This window comes from Camelina sativa, chromosome 7, assembly GCF_030686135.1.
Source record: "Camelina sativa cultivar CO46 ecotype springtype chromosome 7, ASM3068613v1".
NCBI lineage: Eukaryota > Viridiplantae > Streptophyta > Magnoliopsida > Brassicales > Brassicaceae > Camelina > Camelina sativa.
This window is the reverse complement of record NC_141886.1, coordinates 9,603,424-9,631,370: the sequence shown is the minus strand read 5'-3', so window position 1 is coordinate 9,631,370 and position 27,947 is coordinate 9,603,424. Positions and strand designations below refer to the sequence as shown.

General features: G+C 30.2%; 6 protein-coding genes, 1 long non-coding RNA gene and 1 pseudogene across 8 annotated transcripts; 6 read left to right on the top strand and 2 right to left on the bottom strand.

Moving 5' to 3' along the window:
• The first annotated feature begins 4,833 nt into the window (after nucleotides 1–4,833).
• On the top strand, nucleotides 4,834–5,649 carry LOC147941112 (peptidyl-prolyl cis-trans isomerase FKBP62-like). The gene is made up of 4 exons (XM_087458384.1): nucleotides 4,834–4,876; nucleotides 5,029–5,106; nucleotides 5,264–5,353; nucleotides 5,450–5,649. Exons 1-4 carry the CDS (start codon nucleotides 4,834–4,836, stop codon nucleotides 5,647–5,649), a joined length of 411 nt encoding a protein of 136 aa, XP_087314510.1.
• Nucleotides 5,650–5,972: 323 nt separating this feature from the next.
• On the top strand, nucleotides 5,973–6,883 carry TPR6 (Tetratricopeptide repeat (TPR)-like superfamily protein). Its single transcript, XM_087460237.1, is given in 5 exon segments — nucleotides 5,973–6,036; nucleotides 6,039–6,076; nucleotides 6,218–6,359; nucleotides 6,551–6,680; nucleotides 6,766–6,883. Coding segments are annotated over 5 exon segments (492 nt in total).
• Nucleotides 6,884–8,934: 2,051 nt separating this feature from the next.
• Nucleotides 8,935–10,371, top strand: LOC104700832 (protein SOB FIVE-LIKE 6-like). Its single transcript, XM_010416426.3, has 4 exons — nucleotides 8,935–9,394; nucleotides 9,548–9,646; nucleotides 9,772–9,838; nucleotides 10,097–10,371. The coding sequence occupies exons 1-4, from the start codon at nucleotides 9,077–9,079 to the stop codon at nucleotides 10,138–10,140; spliced, it is 528 nt and encodes a 175-aa protein (XP_010414728.2). The 5' UTR covers nucleotides 8,935–9,076; the 3' UTR covers nucleotides 10,141–10,371.
• A 5,997-nt stretch (nucleotides 10,372–16,368) lies between these two features.
• RBP1 (RNA-binding protein 1) lies at nucleotides 16,369–18,316 on the top strand. 2 transcript variants are annotated; one of them, XM_010416425.3, is made up of 3 exons: nucleotides 16,369–16,484; nucleotides 16,839–17,069; nucleotides 17,198–18,316. In XM_010416425.3, the coding sequence occupies exons 2-3, from the start codon at nucleotides 16,842–16,844 to the stop codon at nucleotides 18,086–18,088; spliced, it is 1,119 nt and encodes a 372-aa protein (XP_010414727.3). In that variant the 5' UTR covers nucleotides 16,369–16,484; nucleotides 16,839–16,841; the 3' UTR covers nucleotides 18,089–18,316. The 2 variants fall into 2 exon arrangements, with proteins under 2 accessions (XP_010414727.3, XP_087312476.1); XM_087456350.1 differs by lacking the exon at nucleotides 16,369–16,484 and having other exon boundaries at nucleotides 16,513–17,069.
• Nucleotides 18,317–20,264: 1,948 nt separating this feature from the next.
• LOC109124913 (GDSL esterase/lipase At1g59030-like) lies at nucleotides 20,265–21,899 on the top strand. Its single transcript, XM_010416422.3, has 5 exons — nucleotides 20,265–20,560; nucleotides 20,645–20,775; nucleotides 20,865–21,089; nucleotides 21,180–21,435; nucleotides 21,538–21,899. The coding sequence occupies exons 1-5, from the start codon at nucleotides 20,317–20,319 to the stop codon at nucleotides 21,729–21,731; spliced, it is 1,050 nt and encodes a 349-aa protein (XP_010414724.2). The 5' UTR covers nucleotides 20,265–20,316; the 3' UTR covers nucleotides 21,732–21,899.
• A 1,433-nt stretch (nucleotides 21,900–23,332) lies between these two features.
• LOC147941111 (uncharacterized) lies at nucleotides 23,333–23,942 on the top strand. Its single transcript, XR_015560851.1, has 2 exons — nucleotides 23,333–23,507; nucleotides 23,578–23,942. It is a non-coding gene; the product is annotated as an uncharacterized LOC147941111 (long non-coding RNA).
• Nucleotides 23,943–24,457: 515 nt separating this feature from the next.
• Nucleotides 24,458–25,122, bottom strand: LOC104704100 (putative F-box/kelch-repeat protein At5g28180). The gene is made up of 2 exons (XM_087458383.1): nucleotides 25,064–25,122; nucleotides 24,458–24,968 (listed from the first exon to the last, which is right to left on the bottom strand). Exons 1-2 carry the CDS (start codon nucleotides 25,120–25,122, stop codon nucleotides 24,458–24,460), a joined length of 570 nt encoding a protein of 189 aa, XP_087314509.1.
• Nucleotides 25,123–25,293: 171 nt separating this feature from the next.
• On the bottom strand, nucleotides 25,294–26,460 carry LOC147941110 (putative F-box/kelch-repeat protein At5g28160 pseudogene; annotated as a pseudogene).
• Nucleotides 26,461–27,947: the final 1,487 nt, after the last annotated feature.

Below are 27,947 nucleotides of genomic sequence, written 5' to 3'. Positions count from 1 at the left end.
AGAAGAAAATAATATGTATATTAAATTTGACACACTTTTATTTTCATGAATTATTATAAAAAAATTAGTTAGACTTAGAGTATAAGATATATGTTTTGTGATATTTTTTTAATAAATTATTTTAAAATTAACTTATCATATTATAAAATTATTTGTTGTTAGCTATTACTTTTAGATATGAAAATAAAATTAATATATAGGACAACATAATTTATCTATCAAAGTAAGGTATTACACTTTTTTTCTTAGAATACTTATCAGTTTTTTTTTCCAAAAAAAAAAGAAACTACAAATAAATTAAATTATCATAATTATTTAACAAACATACAAAACTTAATTAACTTTGCTGTAACTAATTGTCCTATTACTATAAAATGGTTTCATACATTTCAAAGTAAGAACTGAAACAAAATTAATTTATGAAGACTAATTTAATATAAAAGATTTTCTAATATATAAAAAACTCACATTATATTCAATAATCATATATATTGTATTCAAGACACAACTCAAATTTGTATTTAATATTAATTTATAAGTTACATTTTGATTGTGTTTAAAAAACATAATTGCTTTATCACCCTATGATAAAAACAGAAAACAATAATTTCAAAATTTAATTTATTGTTAATCATACTATTTATATTAAAATGATTAGAAATAGAGACAAAATATATAAAATAAAAAATATATTCAATTTCATACACTTTTATTTTTATGAATTTTTATAAAACTGGTTAAACTGTTTCGTGATATCATATTAATAAATTATTTTAAATTGACTTATCATATATAAAACTATTTTTTGTTAACTATTACTTTTAGATGATGACAATAAAATTAATATATAGGAAAACATAAAATTATTCATCAAATAAATAAGTAAGATCTTACACTTTTCTTTCTAGACTATTTATCAGTTTTTTATTTTCCAAAAAAAAAGAAAAATATAAAAATATAATATATCTTAACTATTTAACGAAAATATATAGTTAACTTTGCTATAAGTAATGGTTTTATTACTATAGTAACATATTGTTTAAATCATTTCAACAATACATTGTAATCAAAAATATTTAGTAATATTTACTTTAACTTTCCTCTTTTTCATGATCAGATTATATAACATATATATACTATAAATTGTAGTTGAACCGAAGTATCATGAATACTATTTTTTAAAACATATATTAACAATTACATCTCTATATTTCAGATATAATTGAATAAAAACTTTATTTTATATTTCAAGTTAATAATCATATATATACAAATAAGGTTTCACTCTCTCCTTATTGTCAATTTGATCTTTAATGTTTTAAAATATAATATTTATTTTTAACTAAATTTAAAATTCAACACATTTAATCATATATATAAATTTATACTTTAAATTTACTATTTACTACTAAATTGTAACTGAAGTTATATAAATTGTGAATTGACTATTGTTTTCCTACATTCATTTTCAATTAAACACACTATCAATTATATTTGTAACTCCTCTAATCAAATTATTTTAGAAATATAACTTCTACCACTTCAAATCCTATTAATAATCATTCCTACATCCTCCTCCACCATATCTCAAATTCTAAATATTTTATTTGTTTTGTTTATGTTTTTGCATGGGTTGAAAACTCATTGTAAGTGTTTAGTTATATATTTTGTTGGATATATCTTATATTGTGTTTTCAATTTTATTTCTTTGTTTTATGTATTGCTTCATTCCTTCTTTGTTTTCTTATTATTTTAAATTTTAAATTACATATGTATAATAAAAAATTTGATGGCTATACAAAAAACCTTATCATGCAGATTCAAAACAATATTAATTTTGATCATTGCACAATAAGATAATCAAGCTAAAGAAATTATATTTATTCTTTATCTAGATGTTTGATTATTTCTTACATATTTATTTTATTTGTAAAAGTATGCAATGTTTTAATGAAATAAACTATTCTAATAAAATTATTAAATTAATTTTCCTTAATTCTCTCTTACCTCCAAAATTTTAAATACATTTTTAGTATACTCATCATTATATTTAGTTCTTATGATCCAACATATATATAATTATGCTTGGATTCGAGGATATACTTCGATAATATTTGAAGGTGACTGTGAGACACTTACTTAGCTGGTTAATGGACAACAGGAAAATGCTGCTCTCTCAAACTTACTAAGAGACATTCAGCTTTGGAGATCAAAATTTCATTTCTGTGATTGTACATTTATAAGGAGATCATGTAATTCAGCTGCACATTCCTTAGCAAAATTTGGCTGTCAAGATGTTGATTATTATGTTGAATCTGTAACAAAGCCTACTTGGCTTTTACAACAACTTTGTAATGCTCCAGATTAAATCAATATATTTTCTTTTGAGAAAATATATATATATATATATATAATTATATTATTATGTTTATTTAATTCAAGTTTTGTAATCTAATGAATTTTCTATATAAAAGAAGATTTGATATTCCATTTCCAATCCACTTGTACTACAAAGAGAAAATAATTAGAACTAAACCTAGAAATATAATTTAAATTAAGTAGAATATAAAAAAAATAAAGATAAAACTAATCTATGGAATTGTTTTTAAAGATTTTGACTGCACTTCATAATTTCATATGATTTTATTGGGAATGTATTTAATTCATATAAACAACTTAAACTGAATTTGGATTTTAATTAATTTAACTCTTTAGTTTATGTATTAGTTTATATGAACAACTTAAACTGAATTTTTGAATATCATAGTAAATATTTATTTTTATTATGTACAATACACAGTATTTGTTTTAGCTTGAATGGTCAAAATACATAAAACTAGGGGCATTTGCACAAATACCCTTTTCACTATACTTTTTTTGCAAAAATACCCTTTTTCGTTGTCCATTTTCAATAGTACTCTTTTTAATATACAACATAACTAAATTTTAACCTTAACCTTCAAATAATAAACTCTACCCCTCAAAACTATATCCTAAATATAAAATAGAGAATCCAAATCTAAAAAATAAAATTCATAAGTTAATTTAATACATTATAATTGTGTGAAAGAGGGCAAAAATGAAAATGACAAAAAGTTGTATTTTTGAGAAGGAGTGTCAACAAAATGGTATTTCTAACATTTTTTCATAAATGGGCCTATTATGCAAGCTGAACAATAAAAAAATAATATATTCGAGAAATATGCATGTATAATTATATTGAAATACGTTATATAATTTGATATTGTAATGAAAATTATTTGATATTTCAAACCTCTTTTCTAATACCACTTTTGAAAAATACACCTTTTAAAAACTTTATATTAAAAATGCCACTAAAAACTGAAATATGTGTAATCTTAGAAAAATATACATAAACTACCTATATATATAATGTGTATTTTATATATACTTTATAAATACCTTTTAATAACCTTTCAAAACCTTATAAATATTTGAATCGAGTCTCTAAGTAGTAGGTAATATCTAAAAATATGTTATAAATCTTATAAAACTTTATAATTTTGCATATTTAAAAATTGATATTTTTAAAAATAGATAGGTGAAAAGGATATATTTTTTAAAATATTCGCATACTTTATTATTATTAAATTAATTAAAATTAAGTAACATAATTAATACAGCAATCCGCAGACTGTTACCTAGTGCATACATAAAGCATGCATGGCGTGGGCTACTTTGTAATTAATTATAAATTTGAGCTAAATTAATCTCTTAAAGACAAATTTAATCCATTTCTTCTTTATTTTTTCCTTGGCGAACTCGACGCACTTTGTAACTTCAATCCTTCAAAATTCGCCATGGATTCATCGGCCGTAGTTGTAGCAGCAGCCAAAGTTACCGACAAAGACGAAGAACTGGAGGAGGAAGAAGGAGAAGTCATCGAATCAACTCATCCTCCCCAAATCGGAGAAGAAAGAGTTATCGGTGCCTCCGGCATCAAAAAGAAGCTTCTCAAACTCGGTACTGGCTACGAAACTCCTGAAATAAGTGACGAAACCACAGGTTTATCTTTGATTTCCTTTTGATTAGAAATCAAAATCGCATTCACGATTTCAGATGATTGGAAACGGTAACGAATTTTGTTTATAGTTCATTACGTTGGTACTTTGCTTGATGGTAGAATCTTCTATTCAACTAGAGATAAGAGTGAACCTGTCACTCTAACTCTAAAGGATGATGAAGGTTAGATTTGTTTCCTTTCTTGTCTTCTTATTTTTTCGTAGATTGACTGATCCAATTTCAGTGATTTTGTATTTAGGGATCTTTGAAGCTTAGGAGATTTTATTATGACAATGAAAAGAGGATAAATTGCATTGTTCACTTTGCCTACTGATCAAGGTTTTGGAGCTGAAGGATCTGATGATAATGTGCCTCCAAATTCTGTTATTCAGTTTGAAATCGAACTTTTCTCGTGGATTTATGTTGTTGATGTTCGTAGTGATGGAGGTGTTATCAAGAGAATTGTAGAGAAAGGCAATAAGAATGGGAAGCCTAGTGATTTGGATGAAGTTCTTGGTTAGTATGTATCTCATGTCTAGTTGTCTTGTATGACTTATCTTGAACTGCTGATAATAATGACCAGTATGTTGTTTTCATTTTTTGTAGTGAAGTACCAAGTTGAGCTTCTTGATGGTACCGATGTGTCCAAATCATCGTATGAAGGCATTGAGTTTTGTGTGAATGATGGCATTTGACTTTAAGTTACAGTGTATAGAGTTATGAAGTAGTCTTTTTTCATTTCATTTCTAAATAGGTATGTGTTGGTTTTCAGGTCATCTATGTCCAGCATTGCCACTGGCAATTGTAACCATGCGTCCTGGAGAAAAGTCCAAATTGATTGTCCAGCCTCAATGTATGTGGTGATGTCACTTTTAAAGTCTTAGGTTATTGTATATCCGCTGCTTAAATCTGATAAATGTACACATGGGTTTGGAGAAGAAGGAAAAAGTTCAAGTGGGAATATCAATGCTGTTCCACCAAATTCTGTGCTAAATATTGATGTAGTGCTGGTTTCCTACAAACTTGTTATTGATGTCGTGGGTGATTCGAAGGTTTTTAAGATGATTCTGAGAGATGGTGAAGGTACAAGTGTGCATGGAAGATTTAGTCACAACTTTTGTTTTGACTAGAATCTGAAACCTGGTTGTACATTAGACAGTACATTAGACAAAATGGGTTAGAGAACTCTCTTAGTGATTACTTTCAATCAAGCATGACGTAATTTGAAATTTCAATGCAGTCACTTATGTTGCAAAGCTAGAGGACGAAACTATGTTCGAAATGAAAGGACTTGGGGACGGGGAGCCATTGGTTTTTGTAACAGATGAAGGTCAGTCCATGTATTCTAATAAATCTTTTGGCCTTATTAACTGTATATTAATTTCAGCATTGACACAAACTTGAATTTCTTACTTCGTATTTATAGAGCAAGTGATCTCTGGCTTAGATAAATCTGCTGCAACAATGAAGCGAGGGGAAAAGGCGGTATTGACAATAAGTCTTGAGTATGGTTTTGGAAATTTGGAAGTCCAGTGTGACCTTGCTAAAGTCCCACAATGTTCAACTCTTATATATGAAGTTGAAATGTTAGACTTTGTCAAGGTAATAGCTAATACTGGGACTTGAAAGTACTTGATATTGATCTTTGAGTTTCTTGTTCTGATAACTCTTTATTATGTCCATAGTTCCGAACAACAGCAAAATTGTTTGGTTTATTGCTTAACAAAATCTGAAGTGTCCTCCCTCATCAAAACAGACATTTAAGCTGAATCGTAGTAATCTTTCTGGATATGGAGGTCTTCATTTTGTTGGGATAATATTTTGCATAACTTTTATTTTATATCCGCAACATAGCTATGAAATTACTCATGGAAAGTGACTATTTCAAATCTTCTAAACACGAAGTTTTTCTGTTGTTTCGTTGAGAACAGGAGAAAACACCAAGGGAGATGAATAATGAAGAGAAAATAGAAACTGCTGACAGAAGGAAAGAAGAAGGCAATCTGCTATACAAAAATCAAAGTACCAGCGAGCAGCGAAGAAATATAATAAGGTGATTCATCAGAAAATCTATTATTGAAAGTAGCCATATATTTACATCCGAAAGTAGCCATATTTAATACTAAGGAGACATTGAGCAAACACTTGACATATACCATTGGAATCCCTGACATGATAATTCATATGCTTACAGGCTGCAGAATATATTGAGAATGGTAAATTTGAAGATGATGAAGAAAAGAAAGTGAAGGCTTTGAGAGTATCTTGCTTCTTAAATGGTGCAGCCTGTAGTCTAAAACTAAACAATTTTCTGGAAACTATCAGTCTATGTTCGGAGGTAAACAAGTTTAGGAAAAAAGAAGTAGACTCATGTCTAATGAGACTTGGCGGCTTTCCTATTTTGATTTAGTTATGCAATTTATAATCTTTTAGTAGTTTTAACATCCAGTAGATGTTCTGTGTGCTTGTGTAGACTGAGTAGTAAATTACTGCTATAAGATGACAAGATCTCATGTTTTTTTGGCACAAGTTTTAGATATTGAGTCCCCAAATGTAAAAGCCTTATATAGGCGAGCACAATCCTATATTGAGTTGGGAGATTTGATTTCAGCAGAAATGGATATAAAAAAGGCTCTAGAGGCTGATCCTGAAAACCGGTAAAAGAAGAAACTGCGTATGTTGTTTGTTGCATCCTCATATTTCTCCTGCACCTGTTATGCAATGACACTTTAAAATTTCCAGGGAAGTGAACTCTCTTCACAAGACGCTGAAACAGACTAAAGCTGATAGCAACAAGAGAGACGCTAAGCTCTATGCAAACATGTTTGCACCATCTAAAGTAATTTTCCTTTTTCCTTAGTTTTCAAGATCATTCTCCAGAGAAGTACATCCGATTTTGGTTATAGAAGCTGTGATGATATCTTAATATATATTCTTGTGTCAGAAATTGAAACTTATGGAGAGAGAAGAAGAAAAAATGGCAACAAACATAGACACTACAAAGCATTCTAGTGAACAGCTCAGTTGAATGATACTGCCACAGACAGATAGGTAATTTCTGTGGCTATGCAAGAAAGAACCCTGCAAAAGTAGTTCAATGCAATGAAACATACTCAAAACAGTAAAAAGAAGTTTTGAAGTAGTGAAATCAGCTGATTTGATTCAGGCATATCTTTTGTGTAACTCATGTTGTTGCTCTAGAATATAGATTAGGAACACGGAAACCATGATATACTTATGTCCTTAAAGCATAGGGTTCGAATCTTCTTCAATGCAAGTACAGTTAATTGTCTCCGTATAAGGATTGGTTATCAAAGTTTGGTGAAGAAAATGCTGGTTAGAAAGGACTATGTGCAAGAAAATAAATCAAAGTTGACATTGTAATATCAACTTTTATAGCATTCAAATTCATCAATTACAAAAAGTAAATCACCATTTTTTTTTTTCATTTGCTATGGCCGTACTCGTTATAGGTCCCTGCTTAAGCCAAAATGATGATTTGAGGGTGAATATATGACATCGTGGTGGCACTACAAATCTCTAGATCACATATGTTCGGCAATACAAATTAGTAGGTCACATGACTTTCAGATACTTATTATAGTCAAAAAAGAAAACAAAAATAGTTTAATCAACTGGTCAAATATGTATTTATTCTTAATACAATGATTCAAAATGGTTTGATACATATATAAACTGCTCAAGAAAAATGATGTACGTGGTAACATGTATTGCCAAAAGTTAGTTTCAAGCAAGAGTGAAGCCCTCGAACTTTCTAGCTATGATAAAAATAAATTTTATAATATTCCAATGTAATAACACAATGGATATAAGAATCTTTCGGATAACAAATTGGATTAAACTAAGAAGACTGTAATTAATCTAGTATCCAATGGAATTAACCGAGTTATGTACTGAAAAACCAAATATTGTAATATGTAGATAGGCACCGCACCTATAATGGATGGTGCAGGGTGTAGGTGTAAAGTGAAAAGAGTATAAGATGGAATATAAATGAATAGTACGTAAACATCTATTGCCACTACCACTAACCTATTGGCCCAATGTTCATAATCAGTAAGCCAACTGTCGATTATCTACTGCATGCAAGCTAAGAGTGTCCGAAAGGAGTATTACGCTACATGACAAAAACATTTCTTAAGTTATGTTATTTCTCTGTCTTTTTGAGTTTTGGATTTGATCTGCATGTTTGGACTTGAAACGACAAAAGCAAAATAATTTTGTTTGTTCTCTCACACAACATGTCAAAAAAATATCACATCATCTTCAACCTCTAATGATATGTTTTAGTTTCTTATTGGTTGGAAAACAAAAAAAGATCACATCATCTCAACCTCTAATGATATGTATTAGTTTCTTATTGGTTGGAGAACAAATAAAAGAAAGAAAGTAATGTCAAAAATAAAAATATCACATCATTTCAAACTCTTATGATATTGGTTAGTTTTCTATTGGTGGAAAAACAAACAAAAAGAAAGAATGATCTCGGCTACAAACAAACTCTAACAAAATAAAAGCTTTTCAAATTAAACGTTCAAATTTGATTTGAACAAATGGTTTCTGTAATTATTGTTGATTGGTTTTGAATTGAACGTTCAAATTTTTTTTTTTTCAAATGGTAATAAGTCTAGTTGAGGGTATTTTTTTTTTTTGATATTGAGCTATTCCTGCCTTTTTATCTCGAAAAACATCTGGTAAAATGTCATATATCGGAAGTAGAATTGTTTATATGAAACTCTCCATCATCACGTATTAGTTTTGAGTTAAAAGTTCATATTGCCTTTAATTATTTTGAACTAGATAGTGACTAAAAAAAACCACTACTTATTTTAAAAATACATTTATTTTTTAATTTTAAAAATATAAATAAAATACTCAAGATATATGGTTATAAATATTTTTTTTTCCAAAGCAATACCCTTGTTGGCTGCACTGAAAGAGTATATCCTCTTCTTAAAGGCCTTGACACCTAGAGAGATAGAAAACAAATAACAAAAAAAAAAGAGTGTTTTTTGGGAGAAATCAAAAGAAAATGGATATATCGGATTTAGATTTCAGCGACGCGGGAGACTCAAGTTGGACAATGTACTTAGACCATTCTCCTTCTATTTCACTGCATCGTCTAGATGATAACAATGGAGAAACAAGACAGGAACATGATGAAGATTCTTCAATGGTGTCGGATGCATCTTCTGGGCCTCCATATTACCGCGAAGAGACCATTCCTGAAGATCCCACCCAACAGAACACGCTATATTGGTGCAAAAACAAGAACAAGAAGAAGGTTCATAAAGAACAAAGATGTAGTGAGAGATTCAACTCTTCACTTGATGACACAGCTAGTTCATTGGTATTATGAATTCTGAAGCCACATTTTATACATACATATGTGTATATATATACGCCAATTTTTATTTTAATTTGTTAATCTGTTATATGGTAACTTATTATTGGATAAATGAGTTTTTACATATTTCTCTATATTCCCCAAAATATTAAACAGCCGGTTGGAGAAGAAGTTTCAGCGTATAAGCAACATCTAGATGGGTATCAACGGCTTGATGATTTCTCTCGAAGCTACTCCACAAGAAGAATATTCAAGGTCTCTACATATTACTTTTTTTTGCTTCATGGTCACAAATTATAACTTTATCAGTGACCACAAGCTATACGTCTTCTTACCACTTTGGCTTCTCTAGAAGTTTAAAATTTCTATTTCTGTTGCAGGGAAACTTTAACTCGGGTTTCCTACAACAAGATTTCCCAGTTGAGAAAGTATTATTGGATAATCAAGGTATGATGTCCTCTTTATTTTTATTTTCTGTCTCGAACCATAATACATATATAAGCCAAAAAAGACATAATGCATAAAATATCATACATGGGTCGCTTTACTTAATTCTTGCATAAACATAGATATATATGTATATGTTTATATAATTCTATATAATATGTATAATGTATCAGTTATCATGCATGCATGTATATGAATGAGTAAAAAATATGCATGTAAAAGTATAAATTAAATTAAGCTTGACAATATGTGTATCAGGTGCCAGTAATCAGAAGAAGAGAGGGATAAAGAATGAACTTTGAATATGTATTATTTGTTTCCATTTTATTATTTTACATCTTGTGCTTTCATTTCTCGAAAGTTGAAAATTAAGAAGAAAAAAAAAACAGAAGGAACACCTTCTCATCCTTTAATGTGTTTTGCTATCATGTACATTGTCTTTAAGAGAACCATGTGGTTTTTCTTTTTTCAATTAATATATGATAAATCTTATGTAATAAATATTATTGAATTGTAGTTGATTTCGACGTGTACATATACTCCGTTGAATTGAAGCATTGGCATTTACATAACACTGGCACATATTATGTAAAAGTTTCTAATTATTGACTCTAATGCATTAAAACTAAAACCAAAATAGAAATATGCTTTTACAGAAATAGTTAGAAGATGTGTAGAATATTATTCCATTCATTTGAATCATTTCTTCTTATGGGTTTTGACGGTCCACTTTATTTACTCTCCATACTATCTTCTATTGCCTATACTCTCAAGGATTATCAGTTGCACACACAAATAAAAAACAAAAAAACAAAAAAACAAAAAAACAAAAAAACTATTAAGACTTACCAATGTTCGAAATACAGTTTTATATTTATTTATAACTCTATCAATTAATCCTGTCAGTTTTGGTAAAAAAGAATTAACTAATTCAATTATATCATCCAATGCAACAATTCTTTTCTAAGATCTAAATTTTCCATCATAGAGTTTAAAAAGCAAAGTGAATTTAGGTCAATTGAAGTTATTTTATTTTATAACAAGAGAAATATGTGTGCACCTAACAAACTTGTAATATAATAGAGGTTATACGTCCACATGTGCACCATGTCAGAACTATAAATTGCTCTAATTATATTCTATCTGTTTATTTTTCTTTCAAAATACATGTTATATGATTATTGATTTTTAGATTAGTTGTAATGTTGATACAGAAGGAATATAAGTTACTGTTGTTTTAGTTTCACACACTTATCTTTGTTATCTAAGAAGAAGATTTGAGTCTGGAAAATTTTATGAGTAAGAAGTAAAAGGGATAGATATAGTTACCCACGGAAGAAGCATAAGTACATTGATTGAACATGTAAATATATAGAGAACATTTCTACTTATTTGCTACTTTAAGTTTTCGTACTCCAATTTCTTGTACATTCCTACACAGCTGGTCATGGGCCCTTCTCATTATTGTACACTTTATGTATTACCAATTGGTCGCATTTATTTGTTTATACATATATCATGTTATGTTATCATATCCATAAAGTTTTTTACTATACTTAAAAACACTCAAAATTAGCAACCAAATTAGCAAAGACATTCGAAACAAATTCGGAATTCTCGAACTCAAGATGCATTTCAAACTCATAATTCTTTTGGTTGTTCTGAGCAAAATTAATCCCTTATAAAAGTCTTACTACGAAGCATTTAATGTAAAATAGAAAAAATGTGAATATATATATATATATATATATATATATATATATATATTACAGTATTCAAAAGAAAGAAAAAGCACTTATATCATCAGGTTTTTCTTTTTCACCCGTTGTGGAGCACTAAGTGGTGGACACTTCTAAGCCTTAAGTTATATACAAAATAAATATATATGACATAATATTTTTATGTTTGTTTTTAGTGATTTTTTAAGAACTAGAAAATAAATGTACGAAACAAAATAATCTTGTTATGATATACTCTTATGTGTAGATTGAGATGATTGAAGAGTGACATACCGATAACACTAATACAATTACTATACTAATATGGTCTAGTATTTTTTTTTTCTTTAGAATTTGTTCTAAAAGATTTGTATTGACTATTCTAAGCACCTTTAAAGAAAATACATGATTATATACTAAAAAAAAAAAAGAATTGTTTACCTATAACAAGACTTGGTTTAGTATATTATATTTTTTCTTGGGCAAAAGTTTATCATCTTTAATTTCAAAATCCCAAGAGAAATCAGGTGTATTGATACAATTGGAATGTACATAGGAAATTAACTGATACGAAGTACGTTATCCAAAAAGAATGTATTAGAAAATAAAACGTCAATGAGAAAAGGTCATAAATATCGTATGTTTCGGGTTTTTATTACATACAATCTTATATACAGTAAAATCTCTATAAAGTAATAATGTTGGGACCAAGATATTTTATTAATTTATAGTGATATTAATTTATCTATAAATTAATAATTATTATTTTATAGTGTAAATTAATAATTATTAATTTATAGGTATATTATTAATTTTTTGATTTTTTAAAAATTAGACAATTTTTGCAAAATAATATTAGAATTTTGGATGTTGTAAATTTTATGGTATTGGAATTGAATTTGAAATAATTAAAAAAATATTATTGACAATGAATTACAAATATTATAGACAAATTCACTTATACACATGAGATAAATTTTCAAATTTATGAATAAGAATATCAATTATCGTATTTTAATAATCTATCAAACTATCAAAATGTAAATGATGCATATTTAGAAATTAAAAACTTTAAAAAGTTTTAACTGTTTTATGAAATGTTATAGAATATTTTATATCATTATAGTTTGAAGATACAAAATAACAATTGTTTTATAGATATGGGGTTTAAGAGAAACATACTTTACTATATCAGCATATATATATATATATATAAATTTACATGATTATTAATTTATGATATTATTGGGACCATATTTTACATGGTGATTTCAAAAAAAATATTATTTTATTATTTTATCGAATTTTGTTATTTTTTCACTGTCCCGATTTGGGACTAGCAAAATTTATTAATTTATAGTGTTTATTAATTTATAGAGTATTAATTTATAAAGGTTTTACTGTACTATTGTTTATTATATAATCATGCAATCTCTATATCTCTTATTCAATTTCTATCTTAGAGGAACGAGAAGATATCTAACCAGCCTTTCTTTGGAGCATTAGTATATAGCTAGTTAAGTAAGTGCATCGAACCACACATTCTTAATCAAAGAACATGCACTTTACATTCAGGTTTGCTGCTATCTTGTATCTACTACGACTCAATGTGATAACCGAAACTCACACATCTTAATTCCAATTCCAAACACGTTATTCTAATAATTTTTTCTTATAGTACGTAGTCAAACTAATTTTAGATTAGGATGAATGATATTTACTCCAATTTGCTAGATTATTATTATTATTATTATTATTATTTTATTTTTTTTAAATTTAGGAGTGATCCTAAAAGTTTTCTAGGCTCAAACAATAATCTTCGGTGACTGGGGGAAACCATGTTAAATTTCGAACTCGTGGCCAATTTATTAGATTCTTGCATTAACTATATTTGTTAGAGTGAAACCACTTACTTTTAACCAAAAAAAAGAAAAAAAGAAAAAAAAAAAAAAAAAAAAAAAAAAGAAGAAGAGAGTGAAACCACTTACTATCTATCACTATTTAGTTATCCAGTCTTGAACTAAATATAATGCCATTGATCCGTTAAGACTTTTGATATTAAATAGTCCGCCAAAAACTATAAAGTTCGGTGAAAGATATTTTTTTCCTTCGACGAATGTACGTATGCATGTGACACTCTATTAAAATGTATTTATGTATATGTTTGTTGATGACTGAATTTACAAAATTGTAATAATGGAAATGGACCAAATGGTCCCTTTCGAAGTGAAATTTCATGTTCACATGGCAAATTGGTTTAGTGGCTAGTGGCCCTTTTGCCAGTCTATCGTCCGTTATCTGCGTCTATAGGTACACACACATTCATTGCTTCTGTCATTTTATCTCATGTATAAAAATTTCCGAAGATTTTTCAAAAATACTAGAAAAAGTTGAAATAGTTAGATATTCGGATATTATTTCTAAATGGGTCAAAAATATATAAAAACATATTATCATATTATCAAATAGTACGTAAATATATATTAATATCATTTATACATCTGAAATTCAGAAATTATGTAAGAGCTAAGATTTGATCAAAACTAAAACTAAGTATTAAAGTACTCTAGTATTTTAACTAAAGCTAAATTATGAATAATTAACAATTGAGGTAAATTTTGTCACTAATATTATATCTATATATTATGTTAATTAATCAAATGATAAATATATTCGGATTTAACTAAAGTTTCCAACAAAGTTGTTTTATTGGATGCAATAATATGTCTACTTAACAATTCTAACATATATTTGGAATTAAACATTGAAGTAACCCATCAATGTAGAGTTTGTTATATATTATAGTGGTTTTATCTACGACTTCAATTGAGATCTTTCGGGTTTGTTGGATCCTTCGGTTTAGAATTACAAATTGAATTGGAAATAAGAAAATTTTGGTTAGATGATGGTCCTAAAATTAATGTGTTAATTTTCTATGTTACCTTAACAAACTTGATATTATTATTTAGACCATGTTATTTATTTAATTGAAGTAACTTTTTTTCAACCACACGTTAATTAAAATACATAATTTACTTTTATAAAAGAAATATGTCTATTTAAATTGATAAAGTATTTAAGACAATAAAAAATTTCTTCCATTTCTAGTTCTTTTTTCTTGAAATCTTTAAACATATTGTATAACTTCTTTAATTTTAATTAATTCAGAAGCATAATACACAAGAATAGATAATTCATTGATTACATCGAAGGTTCTATCTCGTACTATGCAAGCACATGGTATTTTTTTTGTTAAATGACTATTAATTTTGATTATAAAAATACTCTGTTGTAAAAATAATTAATGATAAAAACAAATTTTAATACAATATTACTAATTTTTAAACAATTTTAATGTTACTTTTGATATATATATTTAACATCCTATATAGTTTTGGGTTTTTTTTTTTGATAAAAATAAAAGATCTTAGGTGAGTATTTTTTTTCCTAGAAAAAATAAATTATACATATATGGAGAGATAAATGTTTGAATTTTTTTCTAATTATATTTTAAAATATACGATAAATGAAAAAAAAAAACTTAAAAGAAATTATCATCTATCTATCTATTTTAAGAATTAAAAAACATGTTATTATTTAGAAGAAAAAAATTATATATACCATCTATGTTAGGGTCTACAAACTTTGCATAAAGGCTTCTAAAAAAACAAAATGTTCCGTCACAATACTAGGAATTCAAATATGTTATTAGCAAAATAAAACCAACGGCTAATACAGCTTCATCCCTGAATGAGAATCAAATGAAGAAAGTGTGAATGCAAGATGTGAATGTAATGAATCCAACCTTAAGTTTAGGTTCTCGAGTTTAACTCTTTAAATAGTACTACTTTTTAGAATTGTTTTTCGTTTTTTTGTTTTTAATTTGCAATAACAATTTTCTTATCCAATCAAAGATTATAGAAATGTAGTTTCCATAATAGAGAATCTATAGTTTTTAGAGTTTATACAAACTTTTCACAAAATCCAAAAATCAACTTTGATGAGTTTTTAAAAATGTTTTAAGATTTGATTTTTGTTTTCTTCTTTTTCATTTATTTTCAAAATTAAAACTATATAAATCTAAAATGGGGGATTTTCAAAGATATCATTTTTATGTCATTTTTCAAAAATACTCTTTCATGGTATGAGTTTTCAAAAATACAAATTTTTAATATATAAAATGACTAAAGTTCAAACCCTAAACCCCAAATACTAAATCTTACCCCCTAAAAACTATATCCTAAATGTAAAATAGAGAACCCAAACCTTAAAAAAAAAAATCTAAAAATTAATTTAACATCTTGTAATTCTGTAAAAGAGGGCAAAAATGAAAATATTCAAAAAGAAAATGTGTTTTTGAAAAGAGGCATCTCAAAAATGGTATTTCTAACAAATTCTCATCTAAAATCTATAATTCAAAAAAACACTTAAAAACTCTTAAACATAAATATTCTAAATGTTTAACTTCCTCATGCTAACTTTTAAACATAAATACTCTATACAAAATCTACTCATCCAGATTTTGTCATACCACTTAAGCTAACCTTTACAAAATTTAAATATTAAAACCAAAATTTTAAATATTATCTTGTACAAAGAGCTAAATTTAGTTTAAATATCCTCTCCTCTTATTTTTTTTTATTTTATTTTTAACCAAATATCCTCTCAGCTCTCTTCCCAACAAATAAACAATCATACTAGAACAAACAAGGGATCCCAACAAACAATAATAAAATATTTGGGCCTTAAATTGACAAAGCCTTCTTAAGGCCCATTCTACGTTGTCCATATAAATGTTAAAAAAAAAAAGGTTAAACTAACTGAGGGAAGCTAAAAAGAGTTTTTTTTTTTTAACTTTTAACTCTCTTCGTTTCGTCTTCTCTCTCTCGCGCCGTGTCAAATCAATCACTGTTTCTCTCTCCTATCTGGTAAACTTTTCCTCTTCTCTTCTTCCATGGCTTTTCTAGGGTTTCTGCCTTCTACAGTCCTCTCCCCCCCCCCCCCCCCTAAAATTTAGGGCTTTCTTTTTAATTTCTCAATTTCTTGTCTCCTTCCTCTTGTTTCTCCATAATCACTTCTTAATTTAGAATCCCCAAATTTTTCGAAATTAGGGTTTCCGTACATGATTTGATTTGGGGGTTTCTTGATTTGATTAATTCTAATGTTTTGATTGTGCAATTGCGAAATTAGGGCAATAGTTTCGTCTAATTCCGAAATTCAAGGGAATTTAAGACAAAGCCTGCAAATTTTAGGGTTTTTTTTTGTTCTTTTGGTTTTTTCAGGGTATGGATTTGGATTATGATCGGTTTAAGTTGTTCGTTGGTGGTATTGGGAAAGAGACTAGTGAAGAAGCTTTGAAGCAGCATTTTAGCAGATATGGTGTTGTGTTGGAAACTGTTGTAGCTAAAGACAAAGTCACTGGAGTATCCAGAGGGTTTGGGTTTGTTCGTTTTGCTAAGGATTATGATGTTGTTAAAGCTCTTAAAGACACTCACTTCATTCTCGGTAAATCCGTAAGTTTTTTTTTTCTCTTAACACTTGTTGTTTCATCAATTTGGGTTTTTTTGATGAGATATGTAAAGTTTGGTTTTTTTTTGAGGGATTGATAAAGTGTGTCTTTTGTATCTTTTAACAACATCAGGTTGATGTGAGAAAGGCTATTCGGAGACATGAGTTTATATATCAGAATCGGTTTAGCATTCCTCTATTAGAGGGCAAAGTTCAACATCAACAGAACAATGGTGGTTTGCATGAGATGCCGACTAATGGTATGATGCCGAGTAATGGTACTGCTACGCATAGGACGAAGAAGATATTTGTTGGAGGTTTGTCGTCTAGCACGACTGAAGAAGAGTTCAGGAGCTACTTTGAGAAGTTTGGTCGGACGACTGATGTTGTTGTGATGCATGATGGTGTGACAAACAGGCCAAGGGGTTTTGGGTTTGTTACATATGATTCGGAGAAATCTGTTGAGGTTGTTATGAAGAGTAGTTTCCATGAGTTGAGTGATAAGCGTGTGGAAGTGAAACGTGCAATACCTAAAGAAGGAATCCAGAGCAATAATGGTAATCTTAACGTTCCTCCTACCTACAGCAGCTTTCAACCAACACCTTATGTCCCAGAACAGAGCGGATATGGGATGGTTTTACAGTATGCTCCCGTCTTTGGTTATCATCAGAGTGTCCAAGCCCCTCAGTATCCTTATGGTTACCAATTCACAGCTCAAGTGCCTAATGTTCCTTGGAACAATCTGGTTGTGCAACCCACTGGTTTTTACTGCCCTCCTCCTCCTCCTCCTCCTCCTCCTCCTCCCACCAACACTCTTGGTTATCTCCCTTACATGAACGGGTTTGATTTTTTGGGTACGAGAATTCCAGGGTACAATCCTGTACCATGGCCTGTAACAGGGGATGCAGCTGGTGGGCTAATACATCAGTTTGGAGATTTGAAGCTCGGGGTCGCTAGCCAAGCCCATCAGAGAATGAGTGGAGGTAACATGGGAAACCCATTGCAGAATGGTAGATATAGATGACAGTTGCAGATGATAAATGCAGTTAGGCTCACAAGGTTAGTGAAATTCTTTGGACTCTTCAAAATGGTTTCCTTTTTTCTAGGTTACTCTTCTTTCTTCATTAACTCTTTGGTAAATGCGTTGCTTGGTATGGTTGCCTTGTATATTTGTTTAGGTATTTGATTTTAATCCCAAAGACATCTGTAATATATTACTGCGTTGTAATATATCACACACTCATTTCGTTTATGTTGGTTCTTTATGGTTTTGTTGTTTCTTTAATTAGACACCTTTGGCATTGATGTTTTAAATTCTAGAGGGAATACAGAGAAAGAGATATGAGTTAAAATTATATAGTCCTCTTTATGGGTTGAAAAGGAGAAAATGTAAAAATGAAAACAAACGAATTTTAGAAATAGAACAGAATATGGAAATCTCTTGTAGAAATAAACAAGTCAAGATTGGAGAAACCGTCGAGCATCCTTGAGCTTTATTTAAAGTTGGAGAAACCGTAGAAGTGTTTGAGGGTCTTTGTTGCAAGGTTAAACACAGATATCTAGGGATGAACTTTTCTGGTGACAGATACGATCGTGGTGGGTGAAACAGATGGAGTCTGATTCGATACCGAGGGTCGGTTAGTAGGCGCAGTGATACCCAAATCAAGAATCAAAAGCCTCATCGCCAAGAGAAATATGCCTTGACCTTTGGGTTTGGGTTGTAGATAATATTATCGTCTAGATTAGGATCACTCGTGTCAAGGCAGAACACAAACGTCATCCTCTGGAAACAGAAATAAGCCATGTAGATTCGAGTTTTAGATGTATCGTTTGTTTCCAACATAAATACCAAAATCGTGAGGAGGAAACCGACAAAACTCAAACGTTCGTACACAGATTTCAAAATGTCTATACGAAGTTCCGACCGGCACCTAGAATTGACAGTCTCCATATTTCCAAAATTTAACCAATCTGTGATTTTTGCCAAGAGGGTTTAGCACTCAAATGTTTAGTTATTTGCTGTAGTGTGGGCTTCTCGTAAGATTTTGGTTTTGGAAAGTCTTTCGTTTCTCTGTTTTAGTGAACAGAAGTCATGGTTTTAACTTTTAACCATTGTTTCAATGTTTGTTTTGACTATTATATTAAATCCATGTTTATCTTGAGCATGACCATTAGTCGTTTTTTCTAGAGATACTCTCAACTAAAAATTAAAAATATTAATAAAGGAAAGTGAGAAACGTTTCTCCATTGAACATTATAATACCAAGTCTGGTGGGAATATTTATTGGGTTGCTCATATTTTTTGTGGGCCAAATTTTTAATTACAAAGGTCAAAAATTGGTGTCACTAAAAAGAGGATCGCTTCTGAAATTATTTGTTGTAGAAATGTTTTTCTTACTATTTGTATATCATAAACAAGTTTTATTGGTTCAGCTTTACTAAAAAATTAAAAATATAACTGTATAATTAAAATATTATTATTATTGAGAATTTCCTGCCATTTTTGTGTTTGAGATGCTTTAAGAATCGTTTCTCTGAGGTATGGCAGTGTATATCAATTTTTTTTTACACATTTATTATTTAAATATATAATAAAATTTAAAGAAAATAATTCAAATACATTATTTTGAGCAACGGTCTAAGAGTCTTTTAAATTCTTTTATCGAATCTTTACATCTTGAAAATTTTTGGTATGTAACGCACATTTTGGAGATACATAGAGAATTATGCAAAAGCCGAAGTTTTCTGACTAATAAAATGATATCTCTAAAATGCATGTGTCTCATTGTCTCACCATCAGAATTTTATTTTATCTTCTTAACAAAAGAAATTTGAAATAATTTTTCTAATCTCAAATATATATGCTGAGATATCATGTTCAGCTTTTTTTTTTTTTTTTTTTTGGGTTCTTAATCAATGTATGGTTATATTTATGAAATTGGTGTAAATTCCAAACATAGTATATTCAAGTTTTTTGTTCAAAAAAAAAAAGTATATTCAAGTTATAACCAATTTAGTTACCATTTTATTGTAAGAAATAACAATTGAATTTCGTTGTCGTTCCAACTAATGTCAAAACGTAATAACTAATTAGAAATATCATAGAACCTAACAACTACAGTTCAATAGGACATAATTTAGAAATCCAACAAACAGAACACAAGATATATAAGCATGCACACATGTCTTTGAATTTGTAAAACACAAACAAAAATCTCTAAGCAGAAAAGTAAACTAATCAAACAAGAGAGAATGAAGTTTCAAGTGTTATTGATCGCTTTGGTATTGATCGCCATCGAAGCCAATGCAGCCAAGCAAGGGAAAAACGCAACAATCCCAGCACTAATAGTGTTCGGAGATTCAATAATGGACACAGGAAATAACAATAATCTTCCAACTCTTCTAAAGTGTAACTTCCCTCCATATGGCAAAGACTTCCCTGGAGGCTCCGCCACCGGAAGGTTTTCTGATGGAAGAGTTCCTTCTGATCTTATTGGTAACCCATTTGAACTATTCTTTCATTTTTTTTCTAATTTGTAAATTATAGCTATTTATATGTATGTTATAAATTATTTGTCAGCTGAAAAGTTGGGATTGGCTAAGACATTACCAGCATATATGAATCCTGATTTGAAGCCTGAAGATCTTCTTAAAGGTGTAACATTTGCATCTGGAGGAACTGGTTATGATCCATTAACAGCTCAAATGATGGTACACTAATGTTCTCTCATCATGATCGTTAGTTTTTCTTGTGGGTGACGATTCCTTTTTTAAATAAATTTTATGTTTCATTTTTGTAGTCAGTGATATCGGTGTGGGATCAACTCATATATTTCAAAGAATATATATCGAAGATCAAGAAACATTTTGGAGAAGAAAAAGCCAAAGATATTTTGGAAAACAGTTTCTTCGTCGTGGTGTCTAGTAGCAATGACCTTGCTCACACCTATTTAGCTCGAGCTCTTACATATGATCGTACCTCGTATCCCAATTTTTTGGCTGACACTGCTGTCCAATTCGTGAGGGTAAGTACTTTAACTATAGTTATATATAAAATAATCAACGATATACTTGCATCCAAAAAAGTAACGTATCTCTATATAATTAATGTTTAGGAATTACATAAGCTTGGAGCTCGAAGAATCGGAGTGTTTAGTGCGGTGCCTGTTGGTTGTGTTCCACTTCAAAGAACTGTATTTGGGGGTTTATTAACAAGAGGATGTAATCATCTTTTAAACAACATGGCAAAACAATTCAATTCAAGACTTTCGCCAGCACTTGATTCTTTAGATAAAGAGTTGGATGGTGTTATCCTTTACATTGATGTGTATGAAACTCTCTATGACATGATCCAGTACCCTAAAAAATACGGTAAGTTCCATCTAACAGATTTATCTATGTATTTGTTTCTTTTTTCAAATTTATTATCTACTTCTAAGTATATTATATTCAAATGATCTCATTTCGTTTCAGGTTTTGAGGTAGCTGATAGAGGATGCTGCGGTAAAGGAACTCTTGCAATATCCTATTTGTGTAACGCATTTAACCCATTCACATGTACAAATTCTTCAGCCTATATATTCTGGGATACCTATCACCCGACTGAAAGAGCTTATCAAGTGATCGTTGACAGTCTACTCGACAAATATTTAAAGAAATTATATTGATGTTAATCATTTAAGTCAAACATATTTGTATATCTTTGTGTCTCATTGTCTTTTATCTTTTCATGTCATTCATGTCTCTCTATGTATTCATTCATTATTTATTCACTATATTTCATGGTCAAAAAGAAAACATGCATAGATTTAATTAATCAAACCTTATTTAGTATACTATGCAATGTTTCCCCAAATTTCATCTATACCATTGCGTCTTTCAAGTGCAACCACGGCACACCAAATATCACTACAAGAAAACATGTTTTTCCGACTACATTTGGCAACTATACATGTAGTCACCAAATTGTGCGACTAATTAGCGACTATTATGTGACTCTTTCACGACAACAAAAAAAATAGTCGTAAATAATCGCTCTTTTGCGACCAGATATAATAATCGCATATTAGTCGCCAAATTAACGACTAATTTATGACTATTTTACATACACAAAACTTTAGTCGCAACATAATCGTAAAATAGTCGCTAATTTAGAGACTAATATAGCTAACTATGCGAGTCGCATGTTAGTCGATATTTAGTACCATAAAGCTAAGATTTAATGCGGAAAAAATTAGTCGCAAAATAGTCGAATATCAGTCGCTATTTAGTACACAAAATTAAGATTTGATACTTTTTCAAAAAAAATTAACCCCATAAACTCTAAATCTTGAACTTTAAACTATTTTAATCTTAGAAATTAATTCATAAACCATAAACCAAAACATAAATATAATATAATATATATATATAGATACATATCTACATAAAACCAATATTTAAAATCATGTATATATTACTTTACAATTTTTTTAAACATATTTACTTATAATTCTAAATCTCTAAGCCAACAATCTCTAAACCTTTTTTTTTCTTTTTTTTTTAAACTGTTATCACTTATCACACACTTATAAGAAATCTATAATTTTCAGATCTATCAATCTAAAGTATTTCAAATCTGATCTTTAATGCGAAAACATTAGAAGAAACTAATGGAATCTTGGAAGGAGCATGTGTTATTTAAAAATTACAAGAGACTTAGTGAAGCAATTCGAGTAAGTCTTCACCTTTTACACATGGGACATATATACAAGAGGCCACCAAATTTGTTGAATTTGGAAATACATACATGTTTTTTTTTCAATTATGTTTTTGTTGTTGTTAAAAGTCTTCTTCTTCACTAAAAATTGGCAACAAGTAATTATGTCATATATATTTAATCCAGTTCTCCATTTATTTTAGGCTTAATAAACTTTCAAATATGAAGTTTGATTTTCTAGTCTATTAATTTAAAAATATTTATATAATCATAATTAAATAAACTTTTGATCATCTCAAACTTTTGTGAATAAACAATAATTTATGGTTCTTAAAAGAATTTTACAGTCCAATGCATAAATTTACCACCAGGTGTAATCCGGACTAGGTGTAATATTAATACTTTATAAAGCTTAAACTCCCCTACGTGAAAATTATAACGTAAAAAATCATCAAAATTTACCCCAAAAAAAATAAAAATAAAATAAGAGAAAGCTTCTCATTGGCTGATCTTAAATGACAAGGATTTGCCTTTTGGTTTACTATCTACCGTTGATAGTGTCAATCCAACAGACAGAAATCCTCTCATCCTTTTCCTTCTCATTTTTTCCCCATCTCCTTATTGTCACTTTCCTTTCATACCTTCTTTTCTTTCCTAGCCTTCTTCTCTTCGTCAAGTTGAAGTGAAATCGAAAAACCCAGAAGATTAACCAAGAGTTATTCAAGTTCTGGAAGAGTTCTAGAAGGTTAGTTACATGAATTTAAATATGGAGATATATCTAGGGAAATCTGATAATTATATGGGTTTTGTTGCAGATCTGAAATATTAGTTTTAACGACGAGGACTAATATCGACAAGACCACCACCACTACTCCGTGGAGAGACGCCGTCCTGAAAGTCACCACTTCTTCGATTTCTTCTTCGCCAAAAGACCAAGCCCAACCTAAATGAAGATAGTAACAACAGAGAAGAACCATAGACGGACCTCTCACGACTCCGACCATTAAGTCTGGCTGTCGGCATGGCCAGATCAAAGAATGCGGTGGGGGTGTTTTAACAGAGACGGCTAAACCTAATTTTGTTTCGAGAGTGAAAAGAGATTTTTATTATTTTTAAAGAGATTTTTGTTATTTTGCTTTTGTAATAAATTTCAGAAATAAAAATAAAATAATTTTATTTATTTTCTTGATTTATATAATAAAATTAATTTGTTTTTTTTTTAATTTTCTTTCCTAGGTTAGTCGCGAAAAAGTCCCTAATATACACATACTTCTATTCATGATTATTAATCGTTAATTAATCATTAAATTTAAGCGAGTAAGCTACGACTATTTTTACGACTCTGCGTATAAGTTGTAATGTAGTCGCTATTTGGCAACTAATTTTACGACTATTTATTTTAGTGACTCTCGATTTACGACTACTAGTTTTAGTCGCTATTTAATCGTAACACACCGTTTAACAACTAAATAGTGACTAATAGTGGAGTCGCTATTTGACTGTTTTTTTTGTAGTGTATTCTTGTATTAATCACAAGTACCATGTCGCACAAACTCATCCCATAAGATTAAGAGTTTCTCATTGTAATCAGCTATTTCAATCGTACCACTACGATGATACCAATTTAACGTAGCTAAACCTCTAACCCCTCTACATTTGTCGTAATTTACATCATACCACCAGCACCTGTTTTGATCACAACAATACCATACATTGCGCTAAAAAGTCTTCTTCAACATCCCATATACCTTCTTTTGGATCATAAACAGAAGCCCTCTCCTCATTGCTTCTAACGTAAAGCTTTCCTTCGTTCACCTGTATTTGACTAATTGAAGAAAAGCTGTCCTTGACGCCAAGGTTAGGTAAATGTTCCCAAGTTTGAATCTTTGGGTCTAAAACCTCACCGTAGTTCGCGTAATCTTCCATTACGTATAGTTTCCCATTTAGGACGTCTGCCATAACGTTCTCTCGAGCTACACTCATGTTTGGGGGCTTTACCCCATAACCCAGTCTCTTTATTACGTACCCACATGTTGGAGGACGGAGCACTAGAAGTCTAGATCGGCTGAATCCGTACATTTCTGAAGCAACCGAAACGATGTGCAATGGTACAAAGTACAAAGGACATGTTAAAGTTGGGTTACTAAAAATATGCTTCTTTCTTTTGCTCTTGCTCTCAGGCTTATGATCATATGCAAACTTGTATCTGTAAAGCAACACTACTTTTTTGATAAAATATACATTGACAACATAACCAAAAGTAAAATAATTAAAAAAGAATGTAGGCTAATTATAACGAACATGCCCTGTGATAATGTGAATGCGATTAAATCTGGCAAAAACTGGCAAAACAATGTCATTAACTCAATAAAAGCAAACACAAAGTTTTATGAAAGTATGAAATGAAATCATCCACAGCTAAACAAATGAATAATCAATCATCTAATAATAATATAATGCACTAAAATAATTATTTTAAAGAAAGTTATTAGTAATATTAGTAAAAAAAAAACATGATTATATATATTTGATCAAACCACACTTAGTAGACTACGCACGAAAACGTATGAGCTGGGAACGGTATGCACTATATCAGCCCACTCAATGTTTCCCCAAACCTCGTCAATTATAGTTCCTACACGACGTCGTCGTCGTCGTCTTTCCAGCGCAACCATCGCACACCAAATATGCTTGTATCCAGGCTGACCAAACAAAATCTCGTCCCATAAAATTAAGAGTTTTCCACCGTAGTCGGCTATTTCAGTCAGACCAGTAAATATACCATAATTAATCAACATTGCTAACCCTTTGACCTCTCTCCATTCTTTTCGATTTGTGTCATACCACGAGCAGCACAGGTTTCGAGCACAACGATACCGTACATTATCTATCGCACACTCCTCAAAGAGTGATTTTGGGGTACCCTTCCATTCACCTGTTTTTGGATCATAAACCGAGTCTTTCTTCTCATTGCTTCTAACGTAAAGCTTTCCTTGGATCGCTTTTATTTTTCTAATTGAAGAAAAGCGTAGCTCGGGGCTAGGGTCATGTAAAGGTTCCCAACTTTGAGTCTTTGGGTCGAAAACCTCACCCCACTTTTTAGATTCATCAGCGGCGCACCCTCCCATTACATATAATTTTCCATTGAGGGCACATGCAAGGGGATTCTTTCGAGCTACAGTCATGCTGGAGGCTTTTTGCCATACGTAAAGCTTCTTATTAAGGATCCATAAGGTGGAGGATGGAGTATTAGATTGGCTAAGTCCGTACATTTCTGAACCAACTGAAACGAAGCACATAGGTACAAAATAAAAGTAGGAAGAAGGTGTTTGTACCAATTGGATATTTCGGGTAGAAGTCTTGTTCTTCCCGAGTTGGTTGGTTAGGATTTCACCATGTTTCATCCAGAGGGTGAACCAAGAAGGACAAGGATCATTGGGAAACTTCTGTAAGCAAACATGGAAAAACCTTTCTCCGGTTTTAAGGTGACGTCGCGTCACACTGAGATCATGGGACACAATGAGAGAGCGAAAGGTCTTACAGACTAGGGCGAGTTTTGGGTTGTATGATCTTGATATGCGGGCTAAACAGTTCAAGATGATTTCATCAGGAAGTGACAAAAACGATGGGCTATTCCGCTTCTTTTTTTTTTTCCTGTGATGGTTCTTCATAGGTTTTTCATCTGGTTTCGTTACCATACCCTGTTAAAGGTTTAAAAAAAAAAATTTAAAAGTCATGTGACATTATCACGTATACTTGATTAACAAAGAGATATATGAAAAAACAGAAAAATATGTCAATTTCGTGGAGAAGAAGAACAAACTTGTAAGTCGGAAACGTCAATGTCTGCCGCTTGTGTTTGAGAAGAGGATTTTTGTAAAGATTATAAAAGTAAAAACCTATATAATTTTTTTTAGGTTTTATAAAACCCTATATTTGAATCTTGGCCCAAAACCTAACTCTCTAATTGCATTGAAGGGGTTCTAAAACAGAGCATACATACTCTTGAATTTTCTATTTAACCGACCGATCAAATCATCTGGTATAATTAAGCATCATTAGCACGGGTTTAGGGGTTAATAGTGGAAAGTCCTATGTTCAAAAGCAGTAGATTTTTTCGCACTACGCCCGTACCAAATTATCATAGAGTCCATTTGTCAACTAGACACTTTTTGAAAAAATACTTGAGAAATATACGCTTTTAAAACAAAATTTAGAGAATAGACATTTTTTATGACTTGTGAGATAAAGAGGTTGTGAGATAGAGTATAAGACAAAAATTAAATAAAAAGACCAATATATCCACATATTTTAAAAGAGGGTTTTATGGGTGAGTCCACAATTTTTTTCTAGTTAGACATGAATTAATTAATAGCAGTCCACTAAAATTATGATTTGTGTATATTTGGCCCATCTGAATTTGTTGTATCATCTAGGTAGTGTACCATATGCGTATGGTGTAACGTTTAGGTGGTGTACCATTTATGTCTAGTGTACCATTTGGGTTTAGTGCACTATCTGCATTTGGTGTACAATTTGGGTCTGGTGTACCGTTTGGATGGTGTACCATCCGCGTCTGGTGTACCATCTGAGTTTGGTGTACCATCTGGGTCTAGTGTACCAATTGCGTTTGATGTACCATCTGGGTCTAGTGTACCATCTGGGTCTGATGTACGGTTTGAGTGGTGTACCATCAACGTCTGGTGTACCATCTGAGCTTGGTGTACCATCTGGGTCTAGTGTACCATTTGCGTCAGTGTACCATCTGAATTTAGTATATTATTTGTTTCTGGTGTACCATATGGGTTGGGTGTACCATTTATGTCAGGTGTACCATCGAGATTTGGTGTATCATATGGGGTGTTGTATTATGATTTTGATTGGTGGTGTACAGGCTAGTAACTCTACAATCTCATAATCTATCTAAAAAAAATTGGTTTTAAAATGGAACATATCATCTCTAAAGTTTCAAATATAACATCATGATTTAAAATTAAACCTTAAACTATAAATTTTAAACCTACTCTTCTCAACACTACACCTTAAATGTAAAGTAAAGAACCCAAACCTAAAAAAAATATTGTTTCCAAATTTAACATAATCTTTAAATTTTCAAAAATAGCATCATGATTTAAAATTAAACTTTAAATTATAAATTTCAAATCATACCTCTCTCTCAAAATAA